The sequence below is a fragment of the Suncus etruscus genome, chromosome 5 (assembly GCF_024139225.1).
Source record: "Suncus etruscus isolate mSunEtr1 chromosome 5, mSunEtr1.pri.cur, whole genome shotgun sequence".
NCBI lineage: Eukaryota > Metazoa > Chordata > Mammalia > Eulipotyphla > Soricidae > Suncus > Suncus etruscus.
In genome coordinates this window covers 109,201,602-109,220,676 of record NC_064852.1, presented here as the reverse complement: position 1 = coordinate 109,220,676, position 19,075 = coordinate 109,201,602, and the positions used below count along the sequence as shown (strand labels likewise).

At 56.0% G+C, this 19,075-nt stretch overlaps 2 protein-coding genes across 2 annotated transcripts; both read left to right on the top strand.

Annotated features, from left to right (window-relative positions):
- Window positions 1-2,820: 2,820 nt before the first annotated feature.
- GAL3ST2 (galactose-3-O-sulfotransferase 2) lies at window positions 2,821-11,650 on the top strand. Its single transcript, XM_049772887.1, has 4 exons — window positions 2,821-2,879; window positions 8,782-8,862; window positions 9,547-9,802; window positions 10,770-11,650. The coding sequence occupies exons 1-4, from the start codon at window positions 2,821-2,823 to the stop codon at window positions 11,586-11,588; spliced, it is 1,215 nt and encodes a 404-aa protein (XP_049628844.1). The 3' UTR covers window positions 11,589-11,650.
- Window positions 11,651-13,358: 1,708 nt separating this feature from the next.
- NEU4 (neuraminidase 4) lies at window positions 13,359-18,230 on the top strand. The gene is made up of 4 exons (XM_049773447.1): window positions 13,359-13,745; window positions 15,933-16,127; window positions 16,316-16,571; window positions 17,075-18,230. The coding sequence occupies exons 2-4, from the start codon at window positions 15,936-15,938 to the stop codon at window positions 17,944-17,946; spliced, it is 1,320 nt and encodes a 439-aa protein (XP_049629404.1). The 5' UTR covers window positions 13,359-13,745; window positions 15,933-15,935; the 3' UTR covers window positions 17,947-18,230.
- Window positions 18,231-19,075: the final 845 nt, after the last annotated feature.

The window sequence follows — 19,075 nt, the reverse complement described above, 5'->3', positions numbered from 1 at the left end:
GAAAAGACTTGGGAAGAGGCAGCTCATGGCTCCAGGTCTGGAATTGTAGCCTCTGCTTCTCCAGGATAATTTCATCATTGCCTCTTGAGTTTGTGGGTATCAGCGTACTGCAACATATAGTTGCATGCATAGGCACATAGGTACAGGTATACAGGAGCACAAAGGCACACACATGCATATGGGTGCATGCACAGATGCACACATAGGCACAAACACAGGCACACAGGTGCACAGGTGTGTTATGAAACAGGAAAAAAAATAGCCTTTAGTGTTTGTTGGGGCAGAGAGCCAGAGAGAGTGGGAGAGAGAGCTGGGATGGTCTGGAGCTCTGGCGCCAAACTGCTACATTTAGTGAGAGAGGGAGAGTGAAGGAGAGGGAAAGAGAGCAAAGGAGAGAGGGAAATAGAGAGAGAGAGAGAGAGAGAGAGAGAGAGAGAGAGAGAGAGAGAGAGAGAGAGAGAGAGAGAGAGAGACCAAGACCAGCTGGCTCTCCCCCCATCTCCTTCTGGGACCTCCGACCAACCATCAGACTTTCCCTCTTTATACCCGGGTCTATTTCCAGATCATTGAGAGTTGCAGGGGCCCATTTTATATGTCACATTATCATCCCTTAAAGATACAATAACACTGATACAGTACATAGGCATACATACAGACACATACAGGCACACAGTGCACTCAGGCAAACATGTGTATCTAGGTGTTTGCATAGGTACACTCAGGCAAATGAGTATCTCAGGCGTGCTCCCTCTGCAGGTGTATCAGTGACTGGTCAGGGGGTTGCTGGTACCTCTTGGCGAAGGGTGCGGTGTGTGAGACGTGGCAGGAGGACGTGTGGGCAGCTGGCCTTCTGCTTTCTGGGAGGAGCACTGGTGGAACTGCAGTTCCTCTGCAGGGCTATCTGTGTGGAGAGTCTGGCAAACCAGACCGGAAGCAGGTGTGGATCTGCCATTGTGAAGGGCGACTGCTGTTCTGAAAAGAGGCCCTCACTGGCTCCCAAAGGGCCCCAGTGGTGGTATCCTGTGGCAAGGACCCAGGCACAGGTGGTGTTTGTGGGGCACAGACAGGTGTGTGCCTTGGTCCCCATACATCCAGAAAAACCTGTTGGGACTTGCAGGAAAATCTGGCACAGAGCCTGGGCCGGAGCATAGTGGTCAAGTCTAGCTCAGCATTCAGATGCTAAAGATTTGCAGGCAACCAAGACCATACGTGGTTACCAAACATACAAAGCTCTAGCTTCTCCAAGCCCTGCCCCCTAGTCAGACAGACAGACAGACAGACAGACAGACAGACAGACAGACACACACACACACACACACACACACACACACACACCTGGGAGGTTTCTGGCAGGATAGTCTGAATGAGTGGGAGGTGGAGGCCATCAAGTGGGATTAAGACAAGTTCAGGAGCTTTGTCTGAACCCTCTAAGCTGCCATGTGAGATGGGTTATGTAATAAGAACCTGTGCAGGTCCACAGGAGGGCTTAGCTCTGGTGGGGCCCACTGAGGGAGGCCACCCCAGCAGGGCTGACTGGGGGAGCTGGGCCCTGCCACAGGTTGTGGGGACAAGGCTGCCCCAGCTCCCCAGGTACACATAAGAATGAGGAACAGGCAGAACAGTCCTGGGGAGTGTCTGGACTCAGCTCAGAGGGAGGGTCTAAGCCATGTTTCACCCAATGCTGTTCTGCCTCATAGTCCTCTGGTTCTATCACACAGTCTGACACTCGAATCCTGTCTTGAGGCCTGTCCCTGCTGGTCCAATCATAGCTCGTCCTCTCTGGTGCCAGCACAGAGTGAAACAGGCCTTTTGGGCCTTCCACAGAGCAGTGATGCTGAAAAATTAATCCACAGAGGCGACACACTTTTCTCCAGAAGCATGTACTGATCCTCTCTCTGCAGGATTCACTTTGTTATGTTCTTCAGGCCCACAAAACACATCTAGAGACACCCCTAGGGGCTGGAGTGGTGGTGCAAGGGGTAGGGTGTTTGCCTTGCACACACTAACCTAGGACTGACCGTGGTTCGAATCCTGGGAGTCCCATATGGTCCCCCAAGCCAGGAGTGATTTCTGAGCACATAGCCAGGTGAGTAACCCCTGAGCATCACTGGGTGTGGCCCAAAACCAAAAGAAAAAAAATAATAGAGACACCCCCAGAGACTTCAGTATGGTTTGCTCAGAGAAATTCAAGGCCCAAGGAGCCCTGGACCCTGGGGCATCAGAGCAGTGCTGAACATTAAAGGGCTCTGGCTCCAGGTCAGCTAGAGAGCAGGGATTTGGAGGCCCTGAGGCCTGAGGCTGGTCGTTGGCAGCGTTTGTGGTTCCCCCAAGGAGCCCTGCAGAGTGCAGTGTCTTCCTGTCTCCAAAACTGAAAGGAGGAGGGAATATGTGACTATCCCTCCCTGTCCCTCCTCAGCACAACCAGGCCAGCATGGCCCAGAGTAGGAACAGACCCATGGAGTAGCCTGGGCCCTGCCTGGTTCCTTCTGTCCAGAAGCAGGTGGCCTGGTCTTGCTCTCCTGCTCAGCTGACAGGCCTGCACCTTGCCTGGTCCTGGGGCCTGTGTGCTTGAGCAGGCTCATGGGTTTGATTGGATCCCCTGGCACTGGCCACCCCACCCACAGTCTCCCAGAAGGGTACCAGGTCCCCCATCTCTGTCTGCTCTTCTTTAGGCTCTGGGAGCTGAGCTCCAGCTTTGGCGCAGGGCCAGGAGGGATGTGGCTCAGTGGCATGTGTGTGAGACAGGGTGTGCTTGTGGGGTGCCATGGGCCTCAGTAAGTGCAGAAACTGGGTTGACTTCAGGCTTGAAGATGGGCCGAGATGGGTGCGTCCCCTTTAAAGCTGGAGCGGTGCCCCCACAGTTCCCTCTGGAATGCGAGGTGCGGGTGTGTCATGGACAGCTGCCCACTGCAGCCCTTGCTGTACCATGAGCCGTGGGGGCCAGAGGTAAGCAGAGAGGGCCAGGGTCGGACTTACCACAATGAAGAGGGCAGGGTGCTGCTTGGGTCCCCCCATGCTGTGCTGGGTCTTCTCGGTACTCAGCTGGGGCACTCTGCTGGCTTGATTTCAGGCCCTTAGGAGAGGTCCAGGGGCCCTCACAGCTCCTCCTGGACAGGCTGACCCAGTACAGGAACCCAGGAGGATACTTTCCCAAAGGGTTTAGTGGTGATCGAGACTGAGGCCACCAGCCACCCAGGTGGGCACTTCTGGGACACAGTCCTGAATGGCCCCACCTACACCAGTTTTAGAGGTTCCACAAGGCAGGGAAGGGAAGGCACTGGGATCTTCCATCTAGATTCTAGATGGAGTCTGTGGGGTAGGTGAGGGGGCTGGAGGGGCCAAGCCAAGCGGCTGAACTCAGTAGGGTTTAGCCAGGTGTCAGGAAAGACACTCCTGTTTGCTGTTTGTGGAGGGCCAGAATCCTGCCTGTGACCTGGGGGTCCTGCCTGTGTCCTCGCACACCTGTTGGGGTCTCCACCTTAGTTATGCTTTGCACAGGTGAGGCCACCCCAGCTTCATGGCACTTTCTGCTCTGCCACCCTGTTCTTTTGTCTTCCACATGGTTGATCTGAACTGGTCCCCCGCTGACCCTCAGCTGTGCTACTGGGCCTCTGTGCCCCGATGACCCTTTCTCACCCTGAGACCTTGTCTTGCTACCGCTCTGTGCTGGTGGCATCTGCCCTGGCCATAAGCAGTGACTACATATGGCCTCAGGGCCCCTGCCCACTACCCTGGGCCATCCCATTACTGCATCTGCATGGCTGCAAATGCAGCCAAAGCACCTGGTGCAGAGCTGCCTGATGGTTGCATCCATTGTACAGGGCTGTACCCAAGGCCCACAAAGGTGGGTTGTGGAATTACCTGGTCTTGTGGAACCCGCAGAGGCTGCATCTGGCCCAGATGACCCTGGAAATAGAGGGAACCCCAGCTCCATCAGAGCCTGGCTAGAACCTCCTGGGGTCACTTGGCTGCGGAGGCAGCAGGTGGAAGCAGAAGCACCCAGATGGCCCAGGCCTGAAGTGACGGGTGGTTTTGGGGGTGACTATCTCTGTCCTGTCAGCCTCTTTGACAGAGTCTGGATCTGAATGACCACCTGGGCCCTGTGTCCTGGAATTGTTCCATCAGGTGAAGCATCGAGTGGACTCTGCCCCCTTATGCTCTTGGAACCTCCTTCTCTCTGGCCTGTGGACTGAGGGTGTCCTGGGCATGTGGTCATCTCTGAGCCCACACCCAAAAATGCTGTCACCAGACAGGAGCTGCAAGCTGCTCTCAGACAAAGGGCAAGGGCAGGACCAGACTAGCTGACCAAGATCTCTGTGCACCAAATGGGGCCTCCATCCCCACCCTTCTGGCTGACCAGTGGGGAGGCTGAACTGGGATGGATGATTCTGCTGTAGATCTGTGAGGGCCGGGCAATAAGAGGATGTGGGGGTCCATAGGGAGCTGGGATGAGGATGTGCGGTCCACAGGGAGCTGGGATGTGAGGATGTGGGATACATGGAAGCTGGAGTGAGGATGAGGGGTACACAAGTGCTCTGGGTGAGAGTTTGCTGGCACACAGACTGTGTGGGATGGGAGGGTCTGGGGGTCACAGTATTCTGTGTGCAGACTTTCTCCCTGGAGAAATGAGTTTTGCTACACCAAACCTGCCCATCCTCTTCCATTGATCTTGTGGGGAGTCATGCCTTCATCTACCTGCTCGGAACATGTGTGGGTTCTAGGCTTCCAGCTGGGAAGCTTTGAGAGGCACCCTGAGGCCTCAGTGGAAAAGACCAGGCCTTGCCAAGGAGCCTTAGGGGAGGCCTGGGCAAGATGTTAAGGCTAAAAGAGCCAGGGCGTGGCTTTATACCTGAGCTGCAAGTGAGTTTCTGGGAGTTGGGTTCTGCCCAGATCCACATCCAGCCCAGTGTCTGTAGCTTGCGGTCACCAGAGAGCTACAGAGGGCTGGAGTCTGCAGCTGCAGATCACCTGCCAGCATGCTGTGGAGCGCGCAGAGGTGAGCTGGGCATGGGTACCCAGGGGATACCTGGCAGCGACCCAATTGTCAGTAGAAGTGCTGAGCTGTGGACTTTCCTGGACTGGAGCTCCAGTCCAGGGCGGACTCTCCTGTCCTATGCTCAGCAGCCTGGACCTTTAGCTGCCCAGCTGGGCACTGACCAACATCCTTACAGGAAGCTGGGTTGGGGGCTGGTTCAGTCCCCAATGTCGGCGACCAGCCCTATGGGACAGAGTGGCACTTCTGTAAGCAGAGGGAGCTGGTGGCTCTTATGCCTACATCTGAATAAGTGATGACGAGCAACTTTGCATTTCACTGTCTGGGAAGAGGCTAGTGTTGTAGCCCTGATAGGTGAGGACAGTCTAGCAGAAGCCCATGTACTTCTTTTTTTTTTTTTTTTTGGTTTTTGGGCCACACCCTGTGACGCTCAGGGGTTACTCCTGGCTATGCGCTCAGAAGTTGCTCCTGGCTTCTTGGGGGACCATATGGGACGCCGGGGGATCGAACCGCGGTCCGTCCTAGGCTAGCGCAGGCAAGGCAGGCACCTTACCTCCAGCGCCACCGCCCGGCCCCTAGCCCATGTACTTCTGAGAGGTGGGAGGCAGTTGGAATCCCTTCCCTATGGACACTATCGTCACACTGAAGTGGCATGAGGCTGAACTGGGGTCACTGCTTGGGGCCCTGACTTTGGAGGGGAGGAAGTCAGACCCTGGGAGCCATTGTGGCTTCTGGCAGGTATGTTTGATGTGTCGAGTTTGTGTGTGGCGTAGTTTCCTAATACTGAAGGGTAAGCTGGGGACCATGGGGGTGTGGCTGAAACCAAGTCTTAAAGCCTCTTAGTAAACCCTTGTGCCTGAACCCCCTGGTCTCACACCCAACTATGGGAAGCAAGTAGGAAGAGGGCTGGTCAGAGCTAGTACCCCCATCACACTCCTGTCATCTCTCTTTACGTTTGTCCAATCTACCTTTAGCTGCTCCTTCTAGAGCTCAACACGCACTGGGAGCATTGGCTCACTGGGGGCACTGTTGAGCCTGGGATTCCTCAGTGCTGGCCCCGAGACTGGGCAGGAAGGCTCTCTCCTGGGAAACCAGCCTCTCTGCTACCTGCCTGACCTACAAAGGTCCCTGAATCTGCACAAATCTGAGAGCTGAAATTGAAACCAAGTTTCTTTCTCTTTTATGCTTGCTTGTTTTTGAGCCACACCTGGTGATGCTCAGAGATTACTCCTGGCTATGCTCTCAGAAATTGCTCCTGGCTTGGGGGACCATATGAGACCCTGGATCGAACCCAGGTCTGTCCTGGATCAGCTGCATGTAAGGCAAACACCCTACACTCCAGCCCCAGAAACCAAGTTTCTAAGAGGAGGCCAGGAACAAAGGATACAGGGACAAAATTGGGAAACTCATCCAGTACGCCTTCTCATCAGGACTTTGGAGCATCTTTGGATTCAGTGTCCATTTCTTGCAGGAATGCTATGCCCTGCAACCTCCACCCTGCTGCCCCATGAATGAGACCTCAGTAGTTTTGACCTGTGAATATGCCAGTGTCAAAACTTCTCACCCATGTGCTCTGGCAGCCTGTCCAGCTGACACCCAATCCTGGTCCCCTCCCACGGTTTGAGCAAGGGTGTCAGACACCCGCTTCCATCACCTCTCTGGCCTTGCAATGGAAAGGATGGAACCCTTCTGTACAGGAGAAAAGAGCTAAGCCTCCTCGCCCAGAGCTCAGCTTCTTCAAACATTCCCAGACCCTTTGTCCACCATGCCAGCCTCACCCCTCACAGATGTGTGAGGGGCTGTAGCCTTGCCCATAGGCCCGATAACTCCAGGCTGCTTGTCAATCTGGTGTGGGACAGCCACACAGCACCAGGGCTGGAGCCAAGGCTAGGGCAGCATGAGAGAGCCCCACCTTGCATTGTCCTCAGGGGGCTACATTGGCTACTGGATCCCCGGAGGCTTTAGGAGCTGCCAGGTCCCTTGTCCCCACCCTGAGCTTGATGCACTGTTCCCTGTTTGAGCCCCCTAACCCACCCCCACCCCTCGACCTGGCTCTAGCCATATGGGCAGGTCGAGGAGGGAATGCCTTGTTTTGTCCAACACGCCCACAGTTCAGCTGGGCCTCTGAGCCTGTGTCTTCACACTGGAGTGTGGCCCTGGATATGAAGGTTCCTCTGCTGCTCAGAGGAACCCAAGGGTGAGAAGGCCTATCACTGCTATCTTTATTTACCTTAATGCTACATATCTGTATTATCAACCTCATGGCCCATTCTCTAATATCCTTGATTGCTTTCCTGTAATTGTAAGCGAATATTGGAACTCTTTCATTACAGGAAATGCCTTACTGGCTCCCACCCAACCCTTTCCAGAACTGAACAGAGTCTGCTGTTGGCCAGGGGCCCCTGTACCATGAGCTTAGAAGCAGGGCCTGACCCAGAGCGTCCCCCCACTCCAATCATCAGAGAGCTGCCTTGCATCCAGCCAGTCCCAGGAGGTGGGCGGTCCTGGGAAACACAGAAGTGTGAGGCCCTTTGGGATTTCTCCTAGGGTGAGTCACTGCCAAGGAGTGGGAGAATTGAGGAAGGAAGGGAGCATAGCCCCCTGGCCTTGCCCAGATGCAGAAGGGCACAGAGCCTTGAGGCCAACCCAGTTTACAGTGCTGGGGCTTCCTTTCCCTTATAACTTAATCCTGCAAACTATTTTAGTTCAACTGGTTAATATTTTTGTTTGTTTTGTTTTGGGGCCACATCCAGTTGTATTCAGGAGGTTCTTCAGGGATCACAGGGATCACTCCTGTGGGGATGGCAAGGGCCAGATGGGATGCCTAGGTCAGCCGCTTACAAGGCAAGTGTTCTCCTGCTGTACTGTCCCTTCAGCTCCTCAACTTTAAATCTTACTTTCAATTTATAATTTTCAAAAATAGCTTTAAAATGTGTAATTCACCCATTCAAAGTTACCAAAATCTGAGGAGATACTCAAAGGTCCAGTGCTGCTTTGCATACAGGGCCCTGTCTGCTTTGCAAACAGGTTCCAGTCCCAGAACCACTTGGTTTCCAGCACTGATCTGGGAATAATCCCAACTGTATCTTTCAAAGTGGCAAAACTGCTGAACTCTCCTATAAAACTAGCTTCTGGAGCAGTTCCCAGAGGGCATTGTTGGAGTGTGCAAGACACCCCCAGGCTGAGAGGGGCCCTCAAGCACTCCCCCCTCTTGATACCTGCAGCCTGGCCACACCAACACCCGGACATGCTATTTATTTATTTATTTTTTTTTTTGGTTTTTGGGCCACACCCCTTTGACGCTCAGGGGTTACTCCTGGCTATGCGCTCAGAAGTCGCTCCTGGCTTGGGGGACCTTATGGGACACTGGGGGATCGAACCGCGGTCCGTCCTAGGCTAGCGCTGGCAAGGCAGACACCTTACCTTTAGCGCCACCGCCCGGCCCCTGGACATGCTATTTGACATGCTATTTGCGAAGGCAGAGCCTTTCGAGGAATGTCAGATAGTCTGTCCTCAGGGCAGTGGGTCACTTAGACAGAGAACATGTCCTTGTATTAAGCCCATCACCACTTGATGCCTTTGCATGCTGCAGGGAACATTTAGGGTGAGCCCATGCAGTGCTGGGAATGTGGGGTGACCCACACAAGTTTCTGTCCCTGTCTCAGGACCCCTGCAGTGAGCCTATGCAGGGAGGGGCAGGTGGCTCCTTTGGGTGTCCACAAATCTGAGAGCTAGGAAATCTCCCTGGGGTGTCCTGCATCCACTTGCTGATTGCTCCCTGCCTGCAGGTGCTTCTGGGCTGGCCTCCTGGCCCTGACCATCCTCCTGCTGGCCTGTTTCCTGCAAATGGACATGGGACTACTCATGCCGTAAGTCTGGGCAGGGGGTTGAACTCTCCCAGACCAGCTGTGGGTGGTCTTCTGGCCGGGGGACAGAGCCTGTCTATGTTGTAACAGGAGATGGGCCTTTCCCCCTGGGGACTCAGTGGAGTCTGGGAGCCCTGCCACATGGGCAAGGGGTTTGTGAAGGGCTCAGTGGGGAGACTGTTAGGGCAGAGAAGGTGACTTCTCCAGTTGCCTGAGGGTCTGGGAGGTCACAGCATCAACTCTGTGACGTGGTTTCACCCAGGGAAGCCCTGCTCTTCAGTCATCTCTGCTTGGACCCATAGGTGGGGAGCTAGAAAGGTCTCTGGACCTCACCATCCTCTGTGCTGGGCCAGGACTCTCATGTGGGAAACAGGTCTCCTGGCAGAGGCCACAGCCAGATGGGTGCCCTCTGTGGCTCAGAGGGCCACTCATGTGGGTGCCAGGTGCCGTGTGAAGAGTCAGCAGAGAAATGCCTGGGTGTGGCCCAGTTCTCAGAGCAGGAGCCAGGGTTGAGGGCAGGTACCATAGTGGTGCTCTGAGAGCACTCATGCAGTGTCACGCAGTGACAGGACAGGTCCTGGTGTTGCTGATTGTTAGGTTACTCTGTTGAGGGGTTACGTGGCGTGGGGAGTAGGTTGGGGTCTCTCTGGGTACCCCTGTGCTGACTCTGGCTGTGCTCTGCTCTAGCCTACTCGACGATGAGGACCAGGGTCTGCCTATCACCAATGTCATGTTCCTCAAGACGCACAAGACAGCCAGCAGCTCGGTACTCAATGTGCTCTACAGATTCGCTGAGACACACAACCTGTCTGTGGCCCTACCTGCTGGCTCGAACTACCACCTGGGCTACCCTTATCTCTTCCTAGCACGCTATGTGGAGGACACGAAGTCCCACCGGCGCTTCAACATCATGTGCAACCACCTGCGCTTTTACCAGTCAGAGGTGGGTGGACTATCAGCTGGAGAGAGTTGGTGTAGGGCAGGATGGAGGGTGGTTGGTCGGAGTGGGTGGTGGTGGGGCTATGCAAGGGGCGAAGCCACACAACAAGGCGGAGCTTTGATGGATGGAGGGCACAGGGCAAGACTCCACCAGAGGGGCGGGGCCTCAATCAGCCCCACTTGAGGGGTGAAGCCACACAATGGGGTAGAGCTTTGATGGAGGGGCGGGTCACACAATGGGGCGGGGTTACCCCAAAAGGCCAAGCCTCCAGGAGTGAAGGGGTGGGGCGATGCCCCGGGCAGAGGTTGGGGTGTCCTATTTTTTTGTTGTTGTTTTTGGGCCCATCCGGTGGAGCTGAGGAATTACTCTTGACTCTTTACTCAGAAATACTCCTGGCGGTGCTAGGGGGACCATGTATGATGGTAGGGATTGAATGCAGGTCAACCCTGTGCAAGACTAATGCTCTATTGCTCCAGCCACTAAAGGTCCCTACTTTTCAGGGTAGGCGGGGACCATCCTCACAGCCTAGGGCTTTGGAAAGCACCATGGAGACGCTGGAGACCCAGACAAGGCTGGGAGGTGTGCAGGGACTGGCACGGGGCTGCTGAGGACAGCAGCACCCTTTGGGATCCCTTCATCTATCTGCCATTGGGTTTGGCACTTGTCTTTCCTCCTCCCACCTTAGGTCCCGATGCCACCCATTGTCCCAGCCAAGACACATTTGGCATCGTTGGTCCTTTGGCTGTGATGCTCTTCATCTAGTACACAGGAGAAGGCCGGTTCCTAGGTTCACGATCTCTGGGCTAGAGAATGGTGCCCTGGACAGGTGCCGAGCTGTGGCAGATGGAGAGAAACTGGGAGGAGGCAGAAGGCAAGACCCAGGGTACTGCAGGGTGGTGGGGGCAAGAGAAAAAAGGAGACCACCGCTGTCTGCAGGCTCACCTGCTCTCTTCAACTTGCCTCCAAACAGGTGCAGAGGGTGATGCACCAGGACGCTTTCTACTTCACCATCCTCAGGAACCCCGTGTCCCAGCTCGAATCCTCCTTCACCTACTATCACCGAGCCGTGCCGGCCTTTCAGCAGGTGGCCAGCCTGGACGCCTTCCTGGAGGCGCCGCACACCTTCTACAACGCCAGTGCTGGGCTGCTCAACGCACACGCGCGAAACAATATGTGGTTCGACTTGGGTTTTGACCCCAATGGCCCCGCGCAGCAGGAGGGCTACGTGGGGGCGCACCTGGCCGAGGTGGAGCGGCGCTTCCAACTGGTGCTCATCTCCGAGCACTTCGACGAGTCCATGGTCCTGCTGCGGCACCTCCTGCGCTGGCGGCTGGACGACGTGGTGTCGTTCCGAGTCAACGCGCGCAGCCGCGGCTCCGTCGCCCGCCTGTCGCCCGAGACCCGCGAGCGTGCGCGGCGCTGGTGCGCGCTCGACTGGCGCCTGTACCAGCACTTCAACCGCACCTTCTGGGCGCGCGCGCTGGCCGAGCTGGGCCCCAAGCGGCTGCGGCGCGACGTGCAGCGGCTCCGGGCGCGCCGGAGCGAGCTCTCAGAGCGGTGCCTGCTCGGAGGCGCATCCCCGAACTGGACGCAAACAACCGACTGGCACCTGCGCCCCTACCAGTCGGGCGACGCCCACATCCTGGGCTTCAGCCTCCGGTCCGACCTGGACAACGCCACGCAGCTCCTGTGTCAGAGGATGGCCATGCCCGAGCTCCAGTACATGGCCCATCTGTACAGCCTGCAGTTTCCGCAAAAACCTCGCAAGCGGGTGGACCTCCTTGTATAGAGGCCCCTGTTCCAGCTCCACCCTTCCCCTGTCATTCCTGGGGATGAGGTGGAGGGACCAAGCCCTTCAGAGCAGACCCCTGTGATGAGACCCACCCACTGGTTCCCAAGCAGACTCTGTGGCCTCAGCAGGACTTAGGTAATCTAGTCTGAGAGCTGGGATGCGGCTGGAGATAGGCAGGGGTGTGAGTTGTCGGCATAGCTGGCCCTGCCAGGCACAGGCTCCTTGCTTGGTGCTGCTCTTCAGAACAGCCAGGGTGCCCAGCCGCTCTGTCGCTCTGCTGTGAGGCCGAGTCTCCGAGTTTACCAGCGGCGGCTGAAGCCTGTGAGCTGGGGCCAAGGAATGCCCGGAGAGCAGGCCCTCTGCCTGGGAGGTTTGCTTCAGAGCCTTTAGGACAGGTGGAATTCGTGAGACCAGTATTTTACCAGAGCACCCCACTGGGATCTACCACCAGGATTCAGGGACGGAGAAGAGAAATGGGCCGAGGTGAATTGGAAGGTTCACCTTATGTCTGTGCCGCATGCAGGCACTAGGCATTCCTATTGGTGGTTCTGGGAGGAGCTGATGGTGTGACTGGCTGCTTAGGGCTGGCTAGCAAATGTATGGCCATGAAAGACAATAAATCGCTGCTCTCACTCAGTTCAAAGGTTGCAGTAGGCTGATGGTCCAGTGCTTCTGGTCCCGTTCTTGTGTGTCAGCCTCAGTCCGAAAGAACCCCAGAGCTGGTCCTACTTCCTCCGCCTCTCAGGGGAGTGAGAAAGAGTTCAGATGGAACAGTCAGCCAGGGTCAGATCCAGGAGGAGCTCTGAGGGGTTCAGACAAGGGGAGCAGGGAGACCACCTGAGTGCAGAGGCCAGACCTGGGGGTGGGAGATTGTCTCCGGCTGTCTCCACTTATTTCACAACTGGACTCTTGCTCTGCCTTAGACAAGGCTGTGGCCATATGGCCCACACCTTGGTAAGATGGTCCAGCCCACTCCGGGTTTCTGACCAGTGATGAGGGCTCAGAGATACTGGCTTGGTGCTCAGTGCACAGCTTGGTACGACTGTGGTGAGCTCAGGCTAATGACCAGGAAGAGAGGGTTCTTCTGCATGGACTGGGCAGGTGTCCTGGGGTGGAAATCAGCTCCTGTCCCACTCACCCACCCATTTTTTTCACAATAGACTCCTGGCCTTGTCTCTGGGCACTGCCATTTCAGGGACCTCCCTGTGTGCCCAGCAGCTTAGGGCCCACAGAGGGGATAGAGTAACATTGGGCACAGCCTCCTGTGAGCTCTGTCCTGCTTTTCCTGCCCTAATGGGCTAGCTCCTCTGGGTGGGCAGGGATGGGCAGGTGACCCCTCAGGCCCCAAGGCTGTGGACTTCATAGCATGTAGGTGGCGCTGGGGGAGCTTTTAAGGTAGCTTAAGATGTTACATTGACAACTGACAAAGGAAACCTTGGGCTGTTCTCTTTCACTGTGGTCCACAGAGGCCATGACCTTGGAGGTGGACACCTGCACACTGGAGGCCATGTCCATGTGGTCTGCGGTCATGGGCACTAGGTACCCAGACCATGTCCTTGTTGGCTGTGGTCATGGCAGTGAGTACTTACAAGGAGGTGAATCAAAGGTGAGGGACTGCTTGTGGGGTCTGGTGGGGGGCTGAGGGGTCTATACAGATGCTGACCTCCTGACCTGAGCTTGAATGGCCAGCCAACTGTGGGTGATCATCCTGGCTCTCGGGGGGAATTGGAAGGGTCCTGGAAGAGCTGTGGGCAGGTACACCAGAGGTCAGCTGAGACCTTGGGACAGTGGCCAGCCCCCTGCTCAGCATTGTTTTGGGGATCCCCTGGTCCCAAGGTCCTGGATGAAGATTACAAGCAGCAGGGGTGTCTGCTACTTGGGGCCTCTTCTGCTGTCTCCAATCACTGATAGGAGTGATGGGAGGGTCTGGCTGCTGGCCTGCCTGGCCCCCAATACAGTGCACCCTTGTCTGCTCCCCACACCACCCACATCGCCCACACTGTGCCAGACAAGCAGATGCTCCTGCAGTCGCCTTGCAGCCAACTCAGCTGGCCTGAGGAGTCCTCTGTCCACATCCACATCCACATCCATAGCCTGCAGCTGGCCTGGGGAGTCTAACCAGCTCTTGCGCTTCCCGTTGTCCCTGGGGCTGAGGTAAGTGTTCACCTCCAGGTTCCTCAGGTTCCTCCTGCAGAAGGTTCCAAAAAAAAGTAGGTCCTTGAGAGGATGGTCTTACACAGAGCTTAGGGTCTCTTGTTCCTGTCCCAGCAGCCTCACTTGGGCTGTGGCAATGCTCAGGGCTTGGTCTTTGAGCAGTGGAGACCCCCTGGTGATGGAGCAAGCATCCCTGCACTGTGGCTGCCCCTCAGTGCTTGTCCTTTGGGTGGTGAGTACCCAGAAAGACCTCTGTGTAGGTAGAGCAAGCGCAAGCCCAGGGCCAGGAGTCCATGTTTTCTGGGCTGGTTCCCTGCCGTCATCTCCCCAGTTCTGTCTTTTCTGTGATGTGAGACTGAAGAGGCTCCCGGCCTGGCTTCATGCACCTGGGAGGTGCTGAAATGATCAGTAGCCAAGCCAGCTCTCCATGGACCCTGTTTCTCCTCTTGTGGGGTCCTGGGCATGAAGCTTTGCAGAAGTCTGAGCCTGGCTGAGGCACCCAAGTTTCCGACAGTCCTGCCCTTCCGTGCCTGAAAGGAGCCTGTGGATTTGTCTCTGGACTGGGGCTGGGCTTGTCCCCTGTTCTGCCTGCATGCTCCTGTGATCCCAGGGCAACCCTGGGAGAAACCCAGTGCAGAGTGAACATGTTTCAGTACCCAGCAGGGCACATGGTGCTGCACCTGCTCCCAAGCACAGTGGCCCTTTGAGTGAGTAAAGAGACAGGGCACAGCTCCCTGGGGACAGCAGCTGTTCTGAGTTCCGAGGCAGGTGGTGGGCAGGCCAGGGTCCTGGTGGGGGTGGGTGAGGGGGTGTCTGTCTTGGGGTGTCAGACTGGGGAGTAAGATGCCCTCCTGCATCTCAGCAAGGCTGAGGGGGCTGGGGCCCCTCCATGGACCATGTGTGTGTCTGACTGCACTGTGCCCCAACATTCTGCTGTACGTCCTGTTATCCCCATGTGCTGGCCCTGGGCTTTATCCTATGAGCTCTGCATATGGAGAGCCTGTTCATAGAGCTCCTGCCCTACAGTGCTAGGCTCAGTGTTTTTTCGGGGCTCACCACTGTCTGTGCAGATGGACCTTGAGCCCACTGTGTCTTTTCTTCCAGGCAGGACAATGGGATAGGAGGGAGGGCCCTGTTCTTAGCCCTGGGGGCCTAATTGACCCTCTGGCTTGCTCTGGTCATGGTTCTTTTGGGCACAGTTGTCAGATACCTCCAGGCCTCCCAGCTGTGCTCAGATAGCCAATGAGCAAGTCAAGGATCCCTGACCTCACAGACGTTGCACTGGGTCTGAGGGTCAGAATCCTTTCTGCCAAGTGCAGGGCAAATATGGTATCCAAGAGGCAAACCTGGGGCCCTCATGAATTCTGCAGATGAACTTCCACCTTTCTTGGCAATGCCCGGAAAGAACCTAGGATTTAAGGTCTGAAGGTGGTAAAGGCAGCTGGACACTGTCCCAAGGAAGTGTGTGTGTGCGTGAACAATTGTGTTCATGTGAGCAAGGGTGTTTAAGTGAGTGTACAGCTTTGCAGGAGTGTGTGTAAATGTGTTTCTGAGTGTATACAGGTATGCAGATGCATCTTGTACAAGTGTGTGAATGTGAGTGTGTGAGTGTAAGTATATGAGTGTGTGAGTGCGTGAATGTGTCTGACTGAGTATGCAAGTATATGAGTACAGTGTGTGTCTGTCTATGTACAAGTCTGTGAATGTGTCTTGTACAATGTGTGGGTGTGTGAATATGCAAGTGTGAGTGTATGAGTGTGTTGGAGTGTGACCGAGTTTGCAAGTGTATGAGTACAAGTGTGTCTGAGTGTGCAAGTGTGCGTGAATGTTGTCAATATGTATGAGTGTGTGTGCGCATACCTCATGTTTTCATGCCTGTGTATCCTGTGGTCTTCAGACCTCTATGTGGGGCCAGCAGGATTCCCCTTGGAAGCTCACCCACTTACTTGGCCTGGCAGGGTTAGGGGTTCTGACCAGGCACTAGCTGGATCATCCTGTTTTGTGTGCTGTGTTGAGAGGATAAAGAAAGGAAGACTTTTGGGGGAGGACTGGGATGGAGTTCCTGGGCCTGGCCTAGGGTTCACTTTCTGTGGAAAGTGGCTGGTGGGCTGCAGCAAGGTGAATGTGTGTGCTTGAGGAGGGAGCAACTTCCCTGCCTGCAGGCCATGTAGCCCAGCTCTGTTTCAGAGCATGGGGACCCCTGTGCGCACTGTGCTGTTCCAGCGTGAGAGGACAGGCCTGACGTACCGTGTGCCCGCACTACTGCCTGTGCCTCCTGGACCTGCCCTGCTGGCCTTCGCAGAGCAGCGCCTCAGCCCTGACGACTCGCATGCCCACCTCCTGGTACAGCGCTGGGGCACGAGAGTGGGCAGCTCTGTGCAGGTGAGTGGTGGGTTTGTGGAGGTTAAGGGGGCTCTGTGGAGGTTGGGGGATTTGTGCAGGTAAGTGGGAGGGTTTATGGAGGTGAGCAGGGGGTCTGTGCAGGTGAGTGGGGGGAGAGGAGGAGAACTTGGCAGTGGACTGGCCATGGCAGGCTCCTCAGGTTGGCTCCCCTTGGCCCCTCCTTGCAGTGGGGCCCTCTGCATGTGCTGAGCACAGCAGCTCTGGAAGGTCATCGATCCATGAATCCCTGTCCTGTACGTGATGCACACACGGCCACCATCTTCCTCTTTTTCATCGCCGTTTGGGGCCACACGCCTGAGGCCACACAGATTGCTACAGGCCGAAATGCAGCTCGTCTCTGCTGTGTGACCAGCCATGATGGGGGTCATAGCTGGGGCCAAGTGCGTGACCTCACAGAGGAGGCAGTGGGCAGTGCCCAGGCGGGTAAGTGGGGTGCCCTGGGGGGTGGGGACTGACTGGAAAGGATAGGTTGAGTGGAACCTGTCCAAGGGTCCCACCTCCTTTTCACCCTGGGTCTCCTCTCTCTAAACTTTTTGAACAGTTTATTTATTTATTGATTGATTGATTGATTGATTGATTGATTTTGGGGCCGCACCCAGAAATGCTCAGGGATTACTCCTCACTCTGTGCTCAGTAATCACTTCTGGCATGCTCGGGGGATCATACGGGATACCAGAAGTCAAACTGGGTCCATCCTGGTTGCATCCTGGTAAATGCCTTACCCCTCTGGGCCTCTGCTCTGTCTAACATGGGGCTGTGGGACAATCTCACAAGTCTCACATAGTCTTACATGTCCGTCCACTGGGACAGCCACCCACTGCCACTTGAGCACTGCCCAAGAGGCTCCCATGAATGCTAGATTTACCTGTTCTGCTCTGTGGAACCGGGGATCCTGGCTGTCCTAGTGAGTGTCCTCCTCCCTGCAGAGTGGGCCACATTTGCTGTGGGCCCAGGCCATGGTGTGCAGCTGCTCTCAGGCCGCCTGTTGGTGCCAGCCTACACCTACCGAGTGAACCGGCGCGAGTGCTTTGGCCGCATCTGCAGGACCAGCCCTCACTCCTTCACCTTCTACAGTGATGACCATGGCCGCACCTGGCACTGTGGGGGCCTGGTGCCCAACTTGCGCTCTGGCGAGTGCCAGCTGGCAGCAGTGAATGGTGTACTATACTGCAACGCCCGGAGCCCCCTGGGCAGCCGTGTGCAGGCACTCAGCACCGATGAGGGTGCCTCCTTTCTGCCTGGGGAGCTGGTGCCCAGCCTGGCTGAGACCGCACGGGGCTGCCAGGGCAGCATTGTGGGCTTTTCTGCCCCTTCCTACAGCAGGCCCCCAAGTGAGGGATCTGCTGTGGGCACCAGGGGCCTTCCTGCTTCTCTCTGTCCAGGAGTGCAAAGGCCCCCTGAAGGGAGTGCTGGAGACAGCCATATGGGGGATGGGCCCAGTGTGAGGGAGGTACCTGCCAGTCTTGGCAGGGACACATGGCTTCTGTATTCCCACCCCGTGGGACGTAGGGCTCGACTACACATGGGCGTGTACCTGAACCGGTCCCCCCTGGACCCACAGAGGTGGACGGAGCCCTGGGTGATCTTCCAGGGTCCCAGCGGCTACTCTGACCTGGCCTGCCTGGGGCCTTGGCCGCAGGGGGATCTGGTCTTTGCCTGCATGTTTGAGAGTGGAGCCAGGCTCTCCTACGAGGAGATTTCCTTCTGTCTCTTCTCTCTGCAGCAGCTGCTGCAGCATGTTGGGCCCCCACCACCCCAGGGCAAGGACAAGCCTGGAGGCCACTGCCAGCCCTCCTGATGGCCCCAGATGTGGGCCTGGGCAGAGCAGGGGTCATCACCAGGAGAGAACTAGGGGTGGGCAGAGCCCAGAACCCAGCGTGGATCCAGGCAGGCCCCTTGTTGCTTTTCTCTCAGACCTGGGGCAGTGTCGGGCCTTTTCTAACTCCTTGCTCCAGGGCTATTGGGTGAGTAGGTGATTGGGTGAGAATAGGAACCCTCTGATCTGATCTGATCTGATCTGATCTGATCTGATCTGGGGAGCACTCACTTTCTGCAGCAGGGTTAGACAATTTGGGAGATGTAGCAAAGAGTAAGGGAAATTAAGGGGTGAGATGTGCATGTGGGGGCTCAATCCTCAGACCCCAACACCACTGAGTCAGCATTGAATTGTGGTCCTGTAGCTCTAACCCCCAGTCCCTCTGGAGGTGACGTCGACAGAGTCTGTTGAGGGCAGAGAGACCTGCCCTCAAGTGAAGAAACACTTGCCCTGCAAGCAGCCTACCCCACATTGATCCTCAACACTGCATATGGGCCTCTGAGCACAGAGCCAGGAGTAGACCCTGATCACCACATGCTGTGACCCCCAAAATAAAATTAATGTCATGTTCACTACAGCCTGGTACCTCTCTCTGGTCACCTCTCATGGTGTCCCCTGAGCTCCCATTGGTCAACTTCAGGCAGGGGCCAAGTGGCTGATGGAGGCTCCTTGTTGCACTAGTTATGATTCAGATTTGAGGAGTTCCCTTGGGGCCCGTGGTGACTTCCAATCTGACCACATAAGGTGACGGTGCCATTTCAGTGTCCACCCAAGAGGTGTCTCAGCCTCCCAGTGAGGTCACCTTGTGGAGATTCACTACTGAGCTCCAGTTGTAGTTGGGGTGATACCAGACCCTTCCCCATGCCCCAGTGGTGATTGGAGATAAAATGGACTTTGAGGGCCGGAGAGATAGCATGGAGGTGTGGCGTTTGCCTTACATGCAGAGGAACGGTGGTTTGAATCCTGGCATCCCATATGGTCCCCCAAGCCTGCCGGGAGCGATTCCTGAGCCTAGAACCAGGAGTAACCCCTGAGCACTGCTGGGTGTGACCCAGAAACCAAAAACCAAAAAAAAAAAAAAAAAAAAAAAAAAAAAGCTTAAAATAAAATG